Genomic DNA, 18,118 nt, shown 5'->3' with positions numbered 1-18,118 from the left:
ACGTTCCAAGTAAGATATTCTTTTGTCATACTTCAGAGGAATATTGCCTCAAGGAAACTCATATCACTGCTGCAAGTAATTTACACTACTGGCCATTAAAATTGCTACACCAAGAAGAGTTGCAGATGATAAACGGGTATTCATTGGACAAATATATTATATTAGACCTGACATGTGATTACATTTTCACGCAATTTGGGTGTAGAGATCCTGAGAAATCAGTACCAAGATCTACCACCTCTGGCCGTCATAACGGCCTTGATACGCCTGGGCATTGAGTCAAACAGAGCTTAGATGGCGTGTACAGGTACAGCTGCCCATGCATTTTCAACACGATACCACAGTTCATCAAGAGTAGTGACTGACGTATTGTGAAGAGCCAGTTGCTCGGCCACTATTGACCAGACGTTTCCAATTGGTGAGTGATCTGGAGAATGTGGTGGCCAGGGCAGCAGTCGAACATTTCCTGTATCCCGAAAGGCCCGTACAGGACCTGTAACATCCGGTCGTGCATTATCCGTCAATGCGAAAAAGAGGTGACCGAGACGTGTAACCAATGGCATCCCATACCGTCACGCCGGGTGATACGCCAGTATGGCGATGACGAATACACGCTTCCTTCCAATGTGCGTTCACCGCGATGTCACCAAACACGGATGCGACCATCATGAACCTGGATTCATCCGAAGAAATGACGTTTTGCCATTCGTGCACCCAGGTTCGTCGTTGAGTACACCATCGCAGGTGCTCCTCTCTGTGATGCAGCGCAAGGGTAACCGCAGCCGTGCTCTCCGAGCTGATAATCCATGATGCTGCAAACGTCGTCGAACTGTTCGTGCATTTGGTTGTTGTCTTGCAAACGTCCCCATCTGTTGACTCAGGGATCGAGACGTGGCTGCACGATCCGTTACAGGCATGCGGATAAGATGCCTGTCATCTCGACTGCTAGTGATATGAGACCGTTTGGATCCAGATTCCATACTCTGCTAACAGTCATTGGATCTCGACCAACGCGAGCAGCAATGTCGCGATACGATAAACCGCAATCGTGATAGGCAACAATCCGACCTTTATCAAACTCGGAAACGTGATGGAACGCATTTCTCCTCCTTACACGAGGCATCACAACGTTTCACCAGAAAACTGCTGTTTGTGTATTAGAAACCGGTTGGAAACTTTCCTCATGTCAGCACGTTGTAGGTGTCGCCACCGGCGCCAACCTTGTGTGAATGCTCTGAAAAGCTAATCATTTGCATATCACAGCATCTTCTTCCTGTCGGTTAAATTTCGCGTCTGTAGCACGTCATCGTCGTGGTGTAGCAATTTTAATGGCAGTTGTGTATAATTTGCTTGAACGTTAAGTGTAATTTTTACATTTCGGAACGTTTTATAGCATTTTTTTTATCTCAATGAGTGACAGTAGCGAGACAACATTCAACAATCTTGTGCAGTTTACAGCAGGAAAGGAGGTTTGTATTCCGTTAGTAAACTAAAATAACGTAGTATTTAACTAAGAGTAATATCAACGTGACATTTTATTCTTAGTAATCTGATAAGTCACGTATACTAATTGAACTGCACCAACGTGTCGGACCAATGCACATGTAGATCCTAAAGGTGCCACGCATCAGAGGTTGTTTTCTTCAATTTATTCTATAAATTTAGCTCCTTTAGGTCTCAGATCTCTGTTAGATGTAATAGGCCGGCAAAATCACTTTTGAAACCAAGTTTTCATTTTAAACTTTCAATGCAAAGGTAAAAACGCTCTACATATATTGTAAATAGATTTTTCCATACACATCTTTTCTGACACAAACAGACAGTGTTTATGCGCCTCCCGATTGAGGTCTTGTGAAAGGCCTTTTGCCTAACTCTTTATCTCACAAGGGAACCTTCCCATCGCACCCTCCTCAGATTTAGTTATAAGTTGGCACAGTGGATAGGTCTTGAAAAACTGAACACACATCAATCGAGAAAACAGGAAGAAGTTGTGTGGAACTATGAAAAAATGAGCAAAATATATAAAATGAGTAGTCCATGCGGAAGATAGGCGACATCAAGGACAACACAAGCACCGGAGCGTCGTGGTCCCGTCGTTAGTGTGAGCAGCTGCGGAACGAGAGGTCCTTGGTTCAAGTCTTCCCTCTAGTGGAATGTTTAATTTTTTATTTTCAGTTTATGTGACAAACTATTAAGTTTTCATCAGTTTTCTGCGAGTGATTATCACATCCACAAGAAAACCAAAATCAGGCAAGGTAGAAGAATCTTTTTACCCATTCGCCAAGTGTACAAGACAGGTGGATCGACAACAAATTCCTGTCATGTGACGCTCATGCCGTCACCAGTGTCGTATAGAATATATCAAACGTGTTTTCCTGTGGAGGAATCGGTTGACCTATGACCTTGCGATCAAATGTTTTCGGTTCCCATTGGAGAGGCACGTCCTTTCGTCTACTAATCGCACGGTTTTGCGGTGCGGTCGCAAAACACAGACACTAAACTTATTACAGTGAAGAGTGACGTCAATGAACGAACGGACAGATCATAACTTCGCGAAAATAAAGAAAGTAAATTTTTCACTCGGGGGAAGACTTGAACCAGCCACGCTAACCACGGGACCACGGCGATACTGCGCTTACGCTCTCGATGTTGCCTATGTTGCACATGGACTACTCATTTTGTATATATTGCTTATTTTTTCATAGTTCCACATAACTTCTTCCTGTTTTCTAGATTGATCTTTGTTCAGTTTTTCAAGGCCTATCCACTATGCCAACTTATAACTAAATCTGAGGGGGGTGCGATAGGGAGGTTCCCTTGTCAATGATGTATAATTTCTCTGAAATTAGAGTCATATTTTCGTTTATTGCGTCACGTAAAAACAGTTCTGTGTCAATTATTGCTACATTTTTATACCACAACTTATTATCGGGTCTACTTACGTTTTTTAACTCCTCTCATCATGTATTGCTCTTCTGTTGTTAAGGCTGTACGGCTACATTACAATGAGAAACAAAGGCGACGCATTTTTCTCGGCATTTAATTTGGCTGTAAGAACACTTTCTTCAATATACGGAAATTCGTTACCAACGCTCATCGTCGACTGTAAGTCAAAGTCGAGCCAAGTCGAGCTGAAAGCTGTAGGACATGTTACGCAATTAAATTTAGGAGTGTGAAAGCGACGCAAACAACACATCCAAGTATCTCGTGTCTGGCACCGAAGGGGCACCGTGCCTACACTTAGCAGAGTAGCGCAGTGGAAGCGTCCTGGGCCCGTAACCCAGATGTCCGTGCATCGAAACCACAGACTTTTGTCTTACTTTCTTCTTTGAACGTTGTAACTAATCCAATATTTATTCTAACATTATATCAATACTTTTGACGTATCGTAAAGTATTTGAAATTAAACGGAATGTGGGTTTCTAGTAGCCCGACAAAAAATGTTAATTGTGCTCTTAACTAAATCTTTCACTTAACACAAAATGATACCTATACTAACTGTCTCTTCTAAAGAGATGAGTTCGCGGCGTTCATACCAACTTTTCCAGCAATTAAAACATGGATCAAATATAATCTTCCTTGAGCACAGTTCCAGTTCTTCGTGAGTTTCCCGTTACCCACGCATGTTGACAGAAAAATTTACAATTTACTTGAAACATAAACCTAAGAATCTCCAGACGCTCTCGCTTATTTAATCGTGGATTGCATATGTAGTTTAGGAAAGTAATTAAATCGTTTAATAAGCATGGAGCAAACGAAATACAAGTTATCAGAGCCAGAACTAGATTTATAACAGTAATTTTACACTGCGCAGCAACAGATTTTGCGCTGGAACGTTGATATTTTGATTTGCTCACTAACCTGCATGTGAGAGGAGGTCGTGCGGCGCAGATTCGAAGAAAGCGTATTGTGAATCGATACCCGTACCACAGTCGTATTGTTCCCAAGTACTCTGATTCTTCTGCGAGTTCTCACTAGCGAATGTTTTATCTCGGTCTCCAGCTCACTCAGAGCACAAATGATAACCCCTGGCAGATACTGTTGCTATCTCGTTTGAATCTCAGTACAGATCGTGTGTAATTAGCACTGACACTGAGAGGCAATACGTAATGTTAGGTCGTGTTATCTTCCTTGCCTGTGATATCACCCAAGATAATCTCTTTGATGGGAAACTTATCTACTTTGATGTCGCCACGACTTCCTAATTCTAGATTAATTAAGGTTGTAGAAGTGCTCAAAGGAAAATTGTACCATTGCTATCTATTCAAATAAAAAGACGAATATCCATGACTTATTACACAGACACATATTTACATATCTAGAACACAGAATTATATCTTTAGGTCGTAAAAGCTACCAATTTTTGCAATATACAGACAGAAAAGTTCTCGACACTGGTGTGCGCTGCGACTGAATATTGGACGTATTTAATACGCTCCATAAAATAAATGGTGGAAGGAATTCGAAAAACAAGAGAGTTTTACCTGTGTGCTGAGAACCAGATGGAAACGAACAAATGTGTGCTCACACCAACAGAAACGACAATCGACAACAGCAGAATTATTCTTATTTTCTGACGAAAGAAGAAAAGAAAATAATATCCAGGCTGTAAATACTACAGTATCTATAATTCTGGAGGCAGGGAGATAAAATGGAGAGCACGTAATAAGAACGACATTGATGTAGGAGGTTACCCAAGACGAGGCCATTCATTCCGAAAGACAATAAGCGAGCTGAGTATTCCTCCGACTGTAACGCGGAGCTCAGCTATTGATATGGTGCTGGTGGTACATCAAAGGCCGACCGTACATACATGCGATTTAGTTAACAAAATTCACAATCTCCATAAAATGTTATTATTTTGTAGTTGGTCTACATGTGCAGTGATCTCATACGAGAGTTTTCTCTCTTCAATCGACAGTGTAGATATATACGCGAATAACAATGGTGAGCATACAACGAATGGAAGCAACATAACAAATGTGAAATCGAAGAATGATGGTCTCATATATGTAGGAGATGACCGTCCAATAGAGCACTAGAGAAAGGTTAACCGTAGGTAAAAGCCAAATAACCGGGGAATGCTGCGTCTCCTTTCGTGAAATGTTGACTGTGTTAGTGCTTGAGCTCCATGTCGCTGCAAACGTATTTCAGATTGCTCTAGCGAATGAGATTGTTGATCGAACTTTTGTGCACAATATTTGGCCGACAGACAAAGTCGCTTCTTCAGGTGCATAATAACTCACCTCACAGAACCTCAGAATACGATTGGGTCGGTTAACGGAATAACGTGCAGGAACATTCGAAATGGCACCATTAATAATGCCGAGAAAACGTGAGAGATCACGGTTGTAGGAGTGTTAAGCTATTATTTTAGCCGTGTCTGGTGAGTCTGAGTTACATTTTTACACATCTGGAACCAGGGGGTAATTTTCAGCTATTATCTCGGCTGTACCTGGTACGGGCGAGTTTAATTTTTACGCGTCTAGATCGAGGGGTATAGACGACTCGTCATTACGTGTTTACACGTATCAGATCTGCAGTGATGTCTACGTAAGTGTTTTCAGCGTCAGATAAAACCAACAAAGAACGTACGGAAGTCATATATCTTGTCTGGAGGTGGGAGGAAGACAATGCTGACCACCAGCAGATGGCACACCGCAGTCGAGAAGATCGACAAAGCAGACAACGCACCACAGTCTGCAGTGAGTTGCACGCGGCATGGCGTGGAATCCTTGGCACACATCTTTTCGTAGCCTGAGAAATCGTCGCCAGATTCCCAGAACAATTGCTATGTAGGTCAGCCTCACTATCAGACACTAAAAAGTGCCATCTTCTTAACTACAGTACTACATTTGATGTATGATGTGCTTAAGGATCCTTGAGTTTAGTCCCAGTTACGTGACACTTTAGGTACTGCCATTGACAGAGTGAGATTTAGTATCCAAGAGCAATGTACGAACGGCAACAAGTAACGAACTGATTGCTAACAAATCGATCTTAGTTCTCTCGTAAACGATGACAGTTAGCGATTCAGTTTCTTGCAGCGTGGTAATCGCTAGAAATGATTACATTAGATTCCCGACTTTGTACTTGATACAAACGTGCTTGCAGTGGATAGTGTATCGAGTCAAAAAATTATACTTCCGGCAAATCCCAATTCAAAGTGTGACAAGTAATGCAAAATCCTGTATTGGTGACAAAAAATTGTATCGGTTCTTGCTGTATTTCCAAAATAACTATCTAATTAGTACATACATTTAAAGCGAATTTTAGTCACTGATATTCAACATCAAAGTTAGTGTGCATAACAGTTGTGGACATGACCTGTTGTACAGTCATGAAATGTTTCATTTTGAACTGAGCTCCGTTGTTAACTTAGGAAAATGGAGTTCTGCAGGCTCTTATGAATGATAAATAAATTAATAGCTAAAGTGTCGCTATTCAGGAACGTAATCATTTATTCTATGCAAATACTGGGAAAAGCACATTGAACAAAAGTTACAGTTATGTGCAAAAACTTCATGGCTCCTCATCTTCGTTGTCTGTACCAGGGTAAATATTCACATCAGTGCTCTATATTGGTAAATTTTGAAAATTACGGAACACTGGGGAATTAAAAGCTAATAGGTCCATCAAATCTTTCGTTTTCTTAGGGTAAATGTCACATAGTTCGAAATACTTCAGAAGAGGGTTTAATGTTTGCTGTTTTCCTGCCTTCTGAAACTCACAGTCTTAAACGGCTCTTTTTTTTCCAGTGATCACTGGTTGGTCTTTCCTTTTTTTTTTTTTTTTTTTTAGTTGAAGCCACCTGATCTGTCTCCATTGGAATGAATTACCATCGTTGTCCTTAGTGCGATTTTGTAAGTGTGTTTTCAAGAGTGCAGCCTAGTAAGGAAAATCGTTTCTCTGCATTTCGACTGGAGTGAAACTCTTTTTTTCCGTTTTGTCGAAGAAATTTTCTCCAGTTGTGTGGGTGTTCTATGTCAGTTGCGAGTATTACTCTTTCGCTCTATCAACCTGTGCGATGAACCAGACTCCATGTGGTTGTGTCCACGAATAAGAAATTTATGATCTATTATTTGCAAGGTTGACCTGGACAGCTGTCAAAATACTTTATCAACGTTTTCACATCTATATGGATATCTTCAATGAATTTCTATGAGCAAGATCCAACTACATTAGTTCCTACTGCCTGCTTCAGCCTCACGCCATAAATAACAGTCTGTCAGTCCTTCCACAATTGTATACTGTTAGATTGTATTCCCACAACATCCGTTTGTAAAATGATATTGAATTTTTGACTAAAGGTGGTGGGGGACATTACCGCAAATTAGATGTATTGATATGTGTTTAGTTACTATTCATTGCAATTTCTTTATCAGCAGCCTTAGATTTGTAAACTACATCAGCTGCCTTGTGATATTCTTACAGAGTTTTCATTAAGTCAGGTTTTTCACTTTTTATTTCGTCACAGGCTGCACGTGTGTCTACTTTCGGTTCAAAATGGTTCAAATGGCTCAGAACACTATGGGACTTAACTTCCGAGGTCATCAGTCCCCTAGAACTTACAACTACTTGAACCTAACTAACCTAAGGACATCACACACATCCATTCCCGAGGCAGGATTCGAACCTGCGACCGTAGCAGTCGCGCGGCTCCAGACTGTAGCGCCTAGAACCGCTCGGCCACTTCGTCCGGCTCTACTTTCGGTTTCTTATACTGTGTTTCATCTTCCGGAACTACTCACAATGAACCCTGTAGGACCCATTGTCATTAACCCTTAGTTAGAGTACTTTTCATGTATGGATGTATGTGTAAAGGCCAAAAACGTTTTTCTACAGTCTCTTCTTGAATAGTAGCTCTGTTAGGTTGGAACTTTCCACAGAAAGTCTGTGACACCGGCCCCAGCAGCTCCTCTTTTTTTAAATCTTGAGCCTATCAGGACTTCGAATGTCTGTCTGAATTATTGCTGACTTAAACGCTCTTTTTTTAAATATCTGTTTCACGAATTATGCCCAATAAACATGATTCATACATCAATATCCTATCATTATTAAACAGTACATATTACGAGACTGTTATCATGCAGCCGGCCTGGGTGGCAGAGCGGTTCTAGGCGCTACAGTATGGAACCGCTCGACAGCTACGGTCGCGGGTTCGAATCCTGCCTCGGGCATGGATGTGTGGTTAGGTAGGTTTAAGTAGTTCTCAGTTCTAGGGGACTGATGACCTCAGGAGTTAAGTCCCATAGTGCTCAGAGACATTTGAACCATTTGTTATCTCGCAACTTTGTTCTCCTGTCCTGAATAATGACATGTACAATAATCGCCGGTTGGAATCTCACATTCCTAACTATTACTTACACAATACTTTACGTCTTTCATCTGTTCGTTTCTCTGAACACTTCTTCCTGCACGACATTAAGGTTTCGAGTCTCTCTTGGGGTACATTTTGTTTTTACCTCACTTCATTTCATAATCCATTATCACATTTCGAAGCAGTTTACGAGAATCCGATTTCTGCCGTGGTTCCCTCTTCAGCTCTATGTTCCTGATAGTCCCCTTTTCCGTAAGCTGGTTCTATGGCAAAGCATACTGAGCTAATCATCAGATTCGCTGATGACAAGATGACAAAGTCGTGTCCTTTCCTTCGAAAATACAGGGCTGCCACCATCAGAACCAAGGGGCCGTATCATCGTTTGGTCTTATGTTGATACATAGTTGGGTGTGCTAGAATCTGAAAGAAAAAAGACAGTGTAACCTCCCAGCAAAAATATTTAAATTGAAATGAAGCCAAGTGTAACCTCGCCACAAAAAATAATAATTAAAAATGTGAGCCAAGTGTAGCCTACCCAAAGAATAATAATTAAATGAATTTTAAATATTGTAACCTCTGAACAAAATTGGCTCCGATTTATAGTCTGTGCGCAGAAATGAATTCACACTTAATATTCCCATAAAAATTCTATTCTCATTTAATGTCAAGTTCGAAACAGAAAAATTCCTAAACACGAAAATAATAAAAAAGTTTTGTAATCTGATGAATTTTATGAGGACAGCATCGCTGACCTTCGGCCCTGTATTCTGAATAAAAAAAAGCAAAAATTCTTACCTCAATAAAACTGCAATTATATCTGCTCTTAATTAGTCATTTTTCGACACAGCTTCGTGCAATGCTGGCGTATATATTTTTTTTTTTTGATTCTTGGAAGCAATGATAATGCATTGGAAAAATTCTTTAAATTGAAATGAATGCTTTTCTTTAAAAGAGTTACTTTATATTATAAAAATTATTATTGGGGCATTTTTTTGAACAAATTAAATTACAATTAACATATATTATTAAAGATGCGCAAGGCTGCTTCTTTACCTTCTACAACAATACTCATCCTCCAGAGTCCTGACCAGAGTCGCGAGCAGAGCACACAGCCGACACATGCCGACTCACGCAGACTACAGCAGACTACTACTGTCGACTCGCGCAGACAAGCACAGACTAGCGACAAGCACCAACTAACGACAAACTACTCTCTGGTCAGAGATTCTGTCATGCCTCGCCCATCGTCGGCAAAGCATACGTCTTACATAACCCTCCACTGAGGGGGCAAAAATTTGGCAGCGATGGTGAGTCAATTGGACTTGCCATGAGCAACAAATTTTCCTTAATTAACTAACTTTACAATCACAGAATATATACATATATATAGGTGCAGAACATGAAATAAAATATAGTGCACATGCACTGAGTACAGAACATATCAGGCAATGACAAAATGTATACACAATGAGTACAAAACATATTAACAAATGGCAAAAGTGAACACGCACTGTAAAACTCTTTAGCATTTTTACAACAAATAAATATAATGAGTACAAATCATATTGACAAATGATAGAAGTGTACACGCACTGTAGTTCAGAACATATCAGCAAATCACAAAAATGTAGATGCAATGAATACAAGTCATGTTAACAAAATGACGTAAAGTGCACACGCACTGTAAAACTCTTTAGCATTTTTACAACAAATAAACATAATGAGTACAAATCGTATTGACAAAGGACAAAAGTGCACACGCACTGTAGTTCAGAATATATCAGCAAATCACAAAAATGTATATGCAATGAATACAAATCATGTTAACAAAATGACGAAAGTGCACACGCACTGTAGTACAGAACATATCTGGGAATCACGAAATGTATACGTAATGAGTACAAATGGCATAACGTGCACACGCACTGTAAAACTCTCTAGCATTTTTACATAACATATCATGGAGTGAAATAAAGTGCACACGCACTGAATAAGTCTTTAGCATTTTTACATAACATATCATGGAGTGAAATGAAGTGCACACGCACTGTATAAGTCTTTAGCATTTCTACATATCATGGAGTAAAATAAAGTGCACACACACTGTAGAAGTCTTTAGCATTCTTACATAACATATCATGGAATGAAATAAAGTGCACACGCACTGTAGTACAGAACATATCACAAAATGTATACGTAACGAGTACAAATGGCATAAAGTGCACACGCACTGTAAAACTCTTTAGCATATATGTCTTTATCATTTTACAAGAATTAGGAAATGAATGGGAAGGATTGCGTCATGGTTGTAGCACTTTAGGTTGCACGCAGCTGCACTGAAAGTCCATATCTTTCTATAGAAGCACAACACCAAGTGAGACAATCTGAAGTTCTTTTCCTTGAAGTATTAATCAGTGTAGCCAAGACACTGAAATGTCGTAATAATATTCCTTGCTATCATTTTGGTGGTACACTAGATACACCAAACAGTGGGACCATAATAACATCTCCATCGCTCAAGGTGGTGGACAGCATGTCGTGTCAACACCATGTTCTTGTAAAGTACACCAACGTAGAATTAGTGCAAAAACCAAATATAGTGCTCCATGATCATGAGGATAGATAGGACAAACGGATATTGCAGTAATTTCTGGTAATTAGGTCAGAAGGTGAAAGACATTAAGTCACACAGTAGTCTTCATTGAGAATTATATTAGTCTAACAACTGATTTGAGTAATTGGTGGCACTCATCGCCCAGTTACTGAACATTTCTGTACTATGTATGTAGTATTACAGAATAATGTTCATAAATTATCTGAATATAGTAATTATTGGCACTCATTGGCCAGATACAAAGCATTGTTTTATGCATTATTCAGAAGTCATCATTCAAAATGAGTTAATTATTAGCATAGCATTTATACATAATTAATCTAATTAAACTAATCATTGGCATCATAGGTCATCTTATTACAGTAATCAGTGGCATTCATTGGCCAGCTACAAAGCATTTTTTTTATACATTATTCAGAAGTGATCATCCAAAACAAGAGTTAATTATTGGCATAGCATTTATACATAATTCATCTAATTATAGTAATCATTGGCATCATAGGTCATCTTATTACAGTAATCAGTGGCATTCATTGGCCAGTTACAAAGCATTTTTTTATGCATTATTCATAAGTCATCATTCAAAATGAGAGTTAATTATTGGCATAGCATTTATACATAATTCATCTAATTATAGTAATCATTGGCATCATAGGTCATCTTATTACAGTAATCAGTGGCATTCATTGGCCCGTTACAAAGCATTTTTTTATGCTAGCAATGCATTGCGTTGGGATCGATAATTAATTACTGGGGAATAACAATATTTGCTTTTGAGTTATTGCTGCAAATGAAGATGTGTAACGTCATTCGTCATGAGTCAGCTGTAGCAAGGTTATGAAACAAGTAGAGTATATGTGTGATCACATTCAAAAATGACATAGGTTTAATGAGCAACTGCCTATAGCACATTAATTTAATGAATAATTTCTCCTGCAAAATATACAAAAATGGATTATTAAACTGAAAGAAGAAACGCATATTATGCTGAAAAGTAGTTATAACACTCCCTGTCTGCTACTGCTACACCATAACCTTAAACCTGGAAACAGGTTTTGAAATAAAACTATTTTGTTTTAGCAATTATGGTATAAAGCAACAGAGCAGTGTTACCCTCTGAGAGGAATTTTGTTATGTTGACCGTGTTATTCCTAACGGAGGTGGCTTATCGGAAATGAAAGTCAGAATTACGTAAATAATTAAACGGTGACAAACAAAATATTGCCTATCTGCACTGTTTAACGGATAACGAAAACGGTCGCCAGCCTAACTAGGCAAGAGAATGATTAACATTCTCGTTCAAGAAAATAGTTATTAGTAACTTTAATGGATAAACACAACCTATACTTGGCCACACGGGAGTGCAATGAACTCTGACACACTCATATGTTTACGGTAAGATTGAAACTAACAGTTGGAGCAGCACAAACTATTTGCAAAATTATAACAGGTACAGAAAAACACTATCGCTTTCAGGGTTTACACAAACTGAGTGGTCTTTATAACACTACCATTAACATTCCCTCTAGGATCATAAATTGGACATAGATTTAGGTTAAGTCTCTCTCAGTTAAATGCTTTACTATTTAAAATGAGAGTTAGTTGAAATTCACTGACAGGTTACCTATCACTGTTTTTCTAATAAATAGATTATGATTTTCATAAATAAAGATCTTTCCGTTATTTGTTATCTCGCATTAGCACACTAGACAAACTGTGGATCCTGTTATACTGTTAATATGCACTTATAATACACAGGAGAGACAAACACTTAGTAATCATGAACATATAATTTCCTACTATGCAGTTTTCCACTTTTACTACCGTGAGACATTAAATAAACATTTATGTAAGATACTGACCCACTTTCTGCGATTAACAACAGGCAGTAAGCAAAACTCTATAAGCCTCAGTCTTGAGAAATTTTAATTTGAAGTTGGCAACAACACATTAATAAGCAGTTTTACTAGGAAAATTATTTCAGCAAGCATCATTAACTTTAACTCACTCTCTTGCCACATTAACTTTAACTTTCTCTTTACTATGTTCAAAGGGGGCATTAATTAGAAAACTGGGTTTTAATGTACTTTCAGTAAGGACACTCGGTAATCACTTTAGTTCAAACGGAGAGGACCCTGAGAGGTGTTATGATGAAGAGAAAAGTCAAGGTTGGTACATAAACTCAGATATAAATTACCTTATATTTCAGCACATTAGCACATCCATTAAGCTGATCCTTCACTGTACATCAATATAGTATTACGTTGCAATGATTGCGCAATGTGGTGGCAACTGCATGTTGGTAGGTGGAATTGCTGGCAGAATTGTTGGACTCTGTCATTTCTTGGTGGCGATGATAGATACAAATTCCAGAATATTTCCAGCTATTTATCCATCCATCCGAGGCGTTGGAAAGAAGCAGGAAAAGCCTCTCTCGGAATCAACACAATATGCATCTTTTACATGGCAGTGCACGGACTCGTAGCTCGTCCCCGACTCGTGCTGACTCGACTCCGACTGACTATCAGTTCCACCATTTCCACCTAGGCCAACCACAATTTGCGCGCGCTACACAGTTCCGTTCCCGAGGGGAACCACTACACCTTTTACACACAAACTAACTAAGAACCCTAAGTGAGGATCAGCAATTTACATAACAGCAAACATACATTTTAAAAAGGACAGAACATTTGCACATATTAGTATTTCTACAAAAAAAATTATTCACACAGAATTACATTTATGTATAGTAAGTTTTGTTCCCTCCAAATGGGACAAAGAATATAAATGACAGATATGCTACACAGCATACAATCAAATCATGACATCAAAGTTTTAACAAAGAAAGAGTATACAATTTTGTGTTATCTATTCAATCAAACACATTTACAGAAGCTCAATGTTATAACATTAAATGAAACAAAAGCAAAATAAATCAGTACAGCATTAGAGCTATGGTGTTACATAGTGAACTTCGAATTAACAGGTAGTGAAATGTATATAAAAATATATATGTTCTCTAGCTGTTCTTTCCAAAAGCTTCAGTCATCATACCATGCGATATAAGACATACTGTCAAAACGAACTGCAACAAATACTTAAATAACTACATAGCATCTCTTAACTAACAGTAAATATATAAACTTCATCATTATTTTCATCTGCAAAGAAAAACTTCATTATCCATATCATCATAGCTCCATTATTATCATCACCTGTAAAGAAAAACTTCATTATCCATAGTAGCATATTCTTCATCATTATTCATCACCATTCATTATCATCTGCAAAATAAGTCACTTCATTATTCATTATACAACTATTCCTTATTTCTAGCATATTTCATCACTAAAACTAAGATGTGTAGTTCTGTCTGACAGCCTGCATCAATCGCCTCGTATTCTGAAAGAAAAAATTAGTTAAGACTGCTATCATACGATGTGTATAGTATATTCTTGTTAATGCTTGTTAATTCTGATCCATTTACTCTTCGTCACGAGGTGTTGCATCTTCTTTCGTTCATTCAGGAAGGTGAAATTCCCATTTCTGTTTAATTTATTTCGTTTACACGTTATTTCTTTCTGAAAATGATGCACAAAGATTAATGTCTTGCATTTAATTCATATACCCATTAAATAAAATCTGGTTTATAGTAACATAATTGAGCATACAGCATAGCATGACAGAAAACGTAATATGTCAAAAACATAGACAGTGTTCAGAGGCAAAAATGTACACAGTGTATCACAATGTAGCAGAAAAAAAAGTAGTCACGATGCTGAGATATCATATGGCAAAAAGGTTAAAGTCAACTGGTGTTTGTTATATCTTAACTATTTCATAGTGCATGCAAACGAAACAGGGAAACAATCATACATACATAAAAAATGGAAAATATGCACGGTCTGATGTGTAACGATAAGAAAAGCGACCTGCTAACCTTACCTTGCCGGGCACTTGCCAAGAAAAAATACGATAACCATCAGTAAGTGTTCATGTGGATATAATTGCGTAAGTGGTCATAAAAAATTAGGAAATGGCATTACAGCGTGATAAATCATACAGGATGTTCATTCAATAAGAGGTTTGATGTTCGACATGTGGTGGTTCCCTTTGGTTTTTCTGGTTCTCAAAGTTTCGACGTGTACTACATTGGGGTGAGGAATGCTGCGAATCCGATATGGACCTGCGTATAGAAGCTCAAATTTACTGCTCCTACTCTTTCCTCTGTTGGATAAATAGTGTGTACGTACTAAATATCTTCTGTCCAATGTGAAAGTCACGGCGTGTACAAACCTGTTTTTGCTGTCTTCTCCGGCGCTCTGCAGCACGTTTGATGTTGTTCAGTGCAATGTCAATTATTTCATGGAGTCGTAGTCGACGAGATGTAGGAAAGGTTACTAATTCTTTAATTTTGTTAGGTGGTTCAACATTTTTCAGTATAACAGACGGAGATAGCATAGTAGATTCATTTGGTATGGAATTAATTACATCCTGGAATGAGAGTATGTATGTGTCCCAATCAATATGTTGTTTATGGCAGTATATTCTACACAGTTTACCAATTTCTTTCATTAATCGTTCAGAAGGGTTCGAAGAAGCATGGTACCTGGATATATAGATCGGAGAAATGTTTCTAGCTCGTAACATACGTGTCCATATAGCAGATCGAAACTGTGATCCATTGTCGGAAATTACTTTCAACACATGCCCTACGTGAAATAGAAAATGTTTTACGAATGCTTTCGAAACAGTTTTAGCAGTAGCTTTGCGTAACGGAGTGAAGGTAACAAATTTTGAAGTGAGTTCAACAGCGACAAAGATGTAGCAAAAACCTCTATTAGTTCTGGGAATCGGACCAAAAATGTCTACAGCGGCCATATGTTTCAATTTAACAGGTACAATGGGATGTGATGGAGGAACATGTGAAGTCGTGTCTGATTTAGCTTCCTGGCAGATTTTACATGACGCTAAAACTCGTCGTATACGTTTCTCCATGTTGGTAAAATAACAGTTTTGTCTCAGTATAAGAAATCATTTTCTGACTACGTAATGTTCAAATGGTTCAAATGGCTCTGAGCACTATGCGACTTAACTTCTGAGGTCATCAGTCGCCTAGAACTTAGAACTAATTAAACCTAACTAACCTAAGGACATCACACACATCCATGCCCGAGGCAGGACTCGAACATGCGACCGTAGCGGTCACGCGGTTCCAGACTGAAGCGCCTTTAACCGCACGGCCACACCGGCCGGCACTACGTAATGTGCGTAACTTAAATGAGTATACCAGATTAATTTGTTAACAAGTTCGTCAGGAATGCATAATAACCAATTGTTGCTGTCAGGATGAGAGCGGCGAAACAGAATATCATTGCGTACAATGTAATGGTTTCTAATGCTAACATTATACCTATCTTGCCAATGGTGTTTGATTTCTTTCCATGCGTTGTCTTTACTCTGCTATTGTGCTATGTCTTGTAATGACGACGAAATGAAATTTTCAAATGCAACTTGTTGAATTGTAACGTCCCCTTTGAACAATTATACATGACTGTGCTTTTACTGACACACAATATTTTTAGCGCAACGCAATCTGACTTTCAGAAATCCCTACAAAAGAATGGCCCTGACTAACATTAAACTATACCTTTCACAAATCACTTACCTCACAAAAATCTTCGCTACTCAAGCTACTGCAATACAGCGAGCGCCACTACTGCCAGCTAAATAAAAGATTCAAAGTACTGAAGGCACTAACTACTGATAGGGATAGTTAGCAAATGAAAGATATTAATAAAGAACAAACAATGTATTTACGTTAATAGTCATAATATATATAGCAGTTCATGACAAATTACAAAACTCCACCATCTCTCTCCCCACATCCACCACTGCTGGCGGCTCACCTCCAACTGCGCAACGCTACGCGCTGTTAACATCCAGCTGCCGCTGCCCAACACTACAATGGCAGACAACAATGCAAAGCAGCCACAGACTGCCCACAGCACAGCCAGTGATTTTCATACAGAGGTGGCGTTACCAATAAAAAAACCTAAACAGCCTACTTACATAGCCCCCATGCTCCCCACAAAAAATTTTGCAAATTGTTTTGGGCACTGGGCAATACATATTTGTTAAAATTTTTCATAATCGTAATTACAATAACAAAGAAATCAAATGCACACACTTATTGATACAATGTTGGTCAAAAGCTAAAATTTTCTCACAGTCCATAAAGATAGTTCTGATCATTCATCATAATAGTAATTACAGTTTTTTTCACAAAGTCTCATTAGTAAAAGAAATTGCACACGGAAGTAGTGGATTTCCATGCAGTCTTGAAGAAGTAGTGTTGTCCTTCCAACGGAAAGACAGTGCTGACTCTTGACATGTTGACAGGTAATGGGCCACAATAAACCCACCGCAGAGTCAGTCGAAGTTTTGAAGAATATTGGTAGGTAGGTCATCACAGAGGAGACCCACTGTAGTCCTGGTAGAGATTGTGGTATTGGTGGGCCACCAGAGGTGCAGACCCACTGCAGTCCTTGTAGAAATAATGGTATTGGTGGATCACCAGAGGTGTAGACCCACTGTAGTCCTTGTAGAGATAATGGTATTGGTGGGTCATCAAAGGTGCAGACCCACTGTAGTCCTTGTAGAGATGGCCAGCAGCCATCTGTTGCAAATGTGCAGGTGCACAATCACCATCGAAGAGTCTTGCAGACAATATAGTAAGTCCATAAACCACCACTTGTGCTCTCACAAAGTTTTTTAATTGTCCTTAGAACCAGCAATTCTGTTATCCAGTCCCTTGCTGAATTATTAACACACGTGCAAACACTAACAGTCCCTACTTGTCACATATTGTCCATATACTATGACCAACAGAAACGTGTGCAGTGAAATGTAACTTACAAGTTACTTAATTTGATGAACTGGTGTCAATTACAATTTTATAACATAAGAATACAATTACAAAGGTACAAAATACATCATGAAAGAACATAACAATACAGATAACTCTGTAGTAGTACAGGCTTTACAAAAGAATAGAAATAAACAGATACATCGGTGTTACAGGAATTATGACATAAGTACATACATAAAAGATCAGAATAACTTTTGAAACATGACCTTCACATATGAGCAACAAAACAGAATAAATAATGTCTCAACATCTT

At 38.6% G+C, this 18,118-nt stretch overlaps 1 protein-coding gene across 1 annotated transcript in view; it reads right to left on the bottom strand.

Annotated features, from left to right (window-relative positions):
- The window catches only part of LOC126252800 (leucine-rich repeat-containing protein 15-like), an 87,613-nt gene extending 83,647 nt beyond the window's left edge, over nt 1–3,966 (bottom strand). Inside the window, exon 1 of the mRNA XM_049953735.1 lies at nt 3,862–3,966. Coding sequence (XP_049809692.1) covers nt 3,862–3,867 — 6 coding nt within the window. The 5' untranslated portion in view covers nt 3,868–3,966. The remainder of the gene's footprint in view (nt 1–3,861) is intronic.
- Between the last annotated feature and the right edge of the window lie 14,152 nt (nt 3,967–18,118).

This window comes from Schistocerca nitens, chromosome 4 (assembly GCF_023898315.1).
Source record: "Schistocerca nitens isolate TAMUIC-IGC-003100 chromosome 4, iqSchNite1.1, whole genome shotgun sequence".
NCBI lineage: Eukaryota > Metazoa > Arthropoda > Insecta > Orthoptera > Acrididae > Schistocerca > Schistocerca nitens.
The sequence above is the reverse complement of the archived record's forward strand: the minus strand, read 5'-3'. Positions and strand labels throughout refer to the sequence as shown.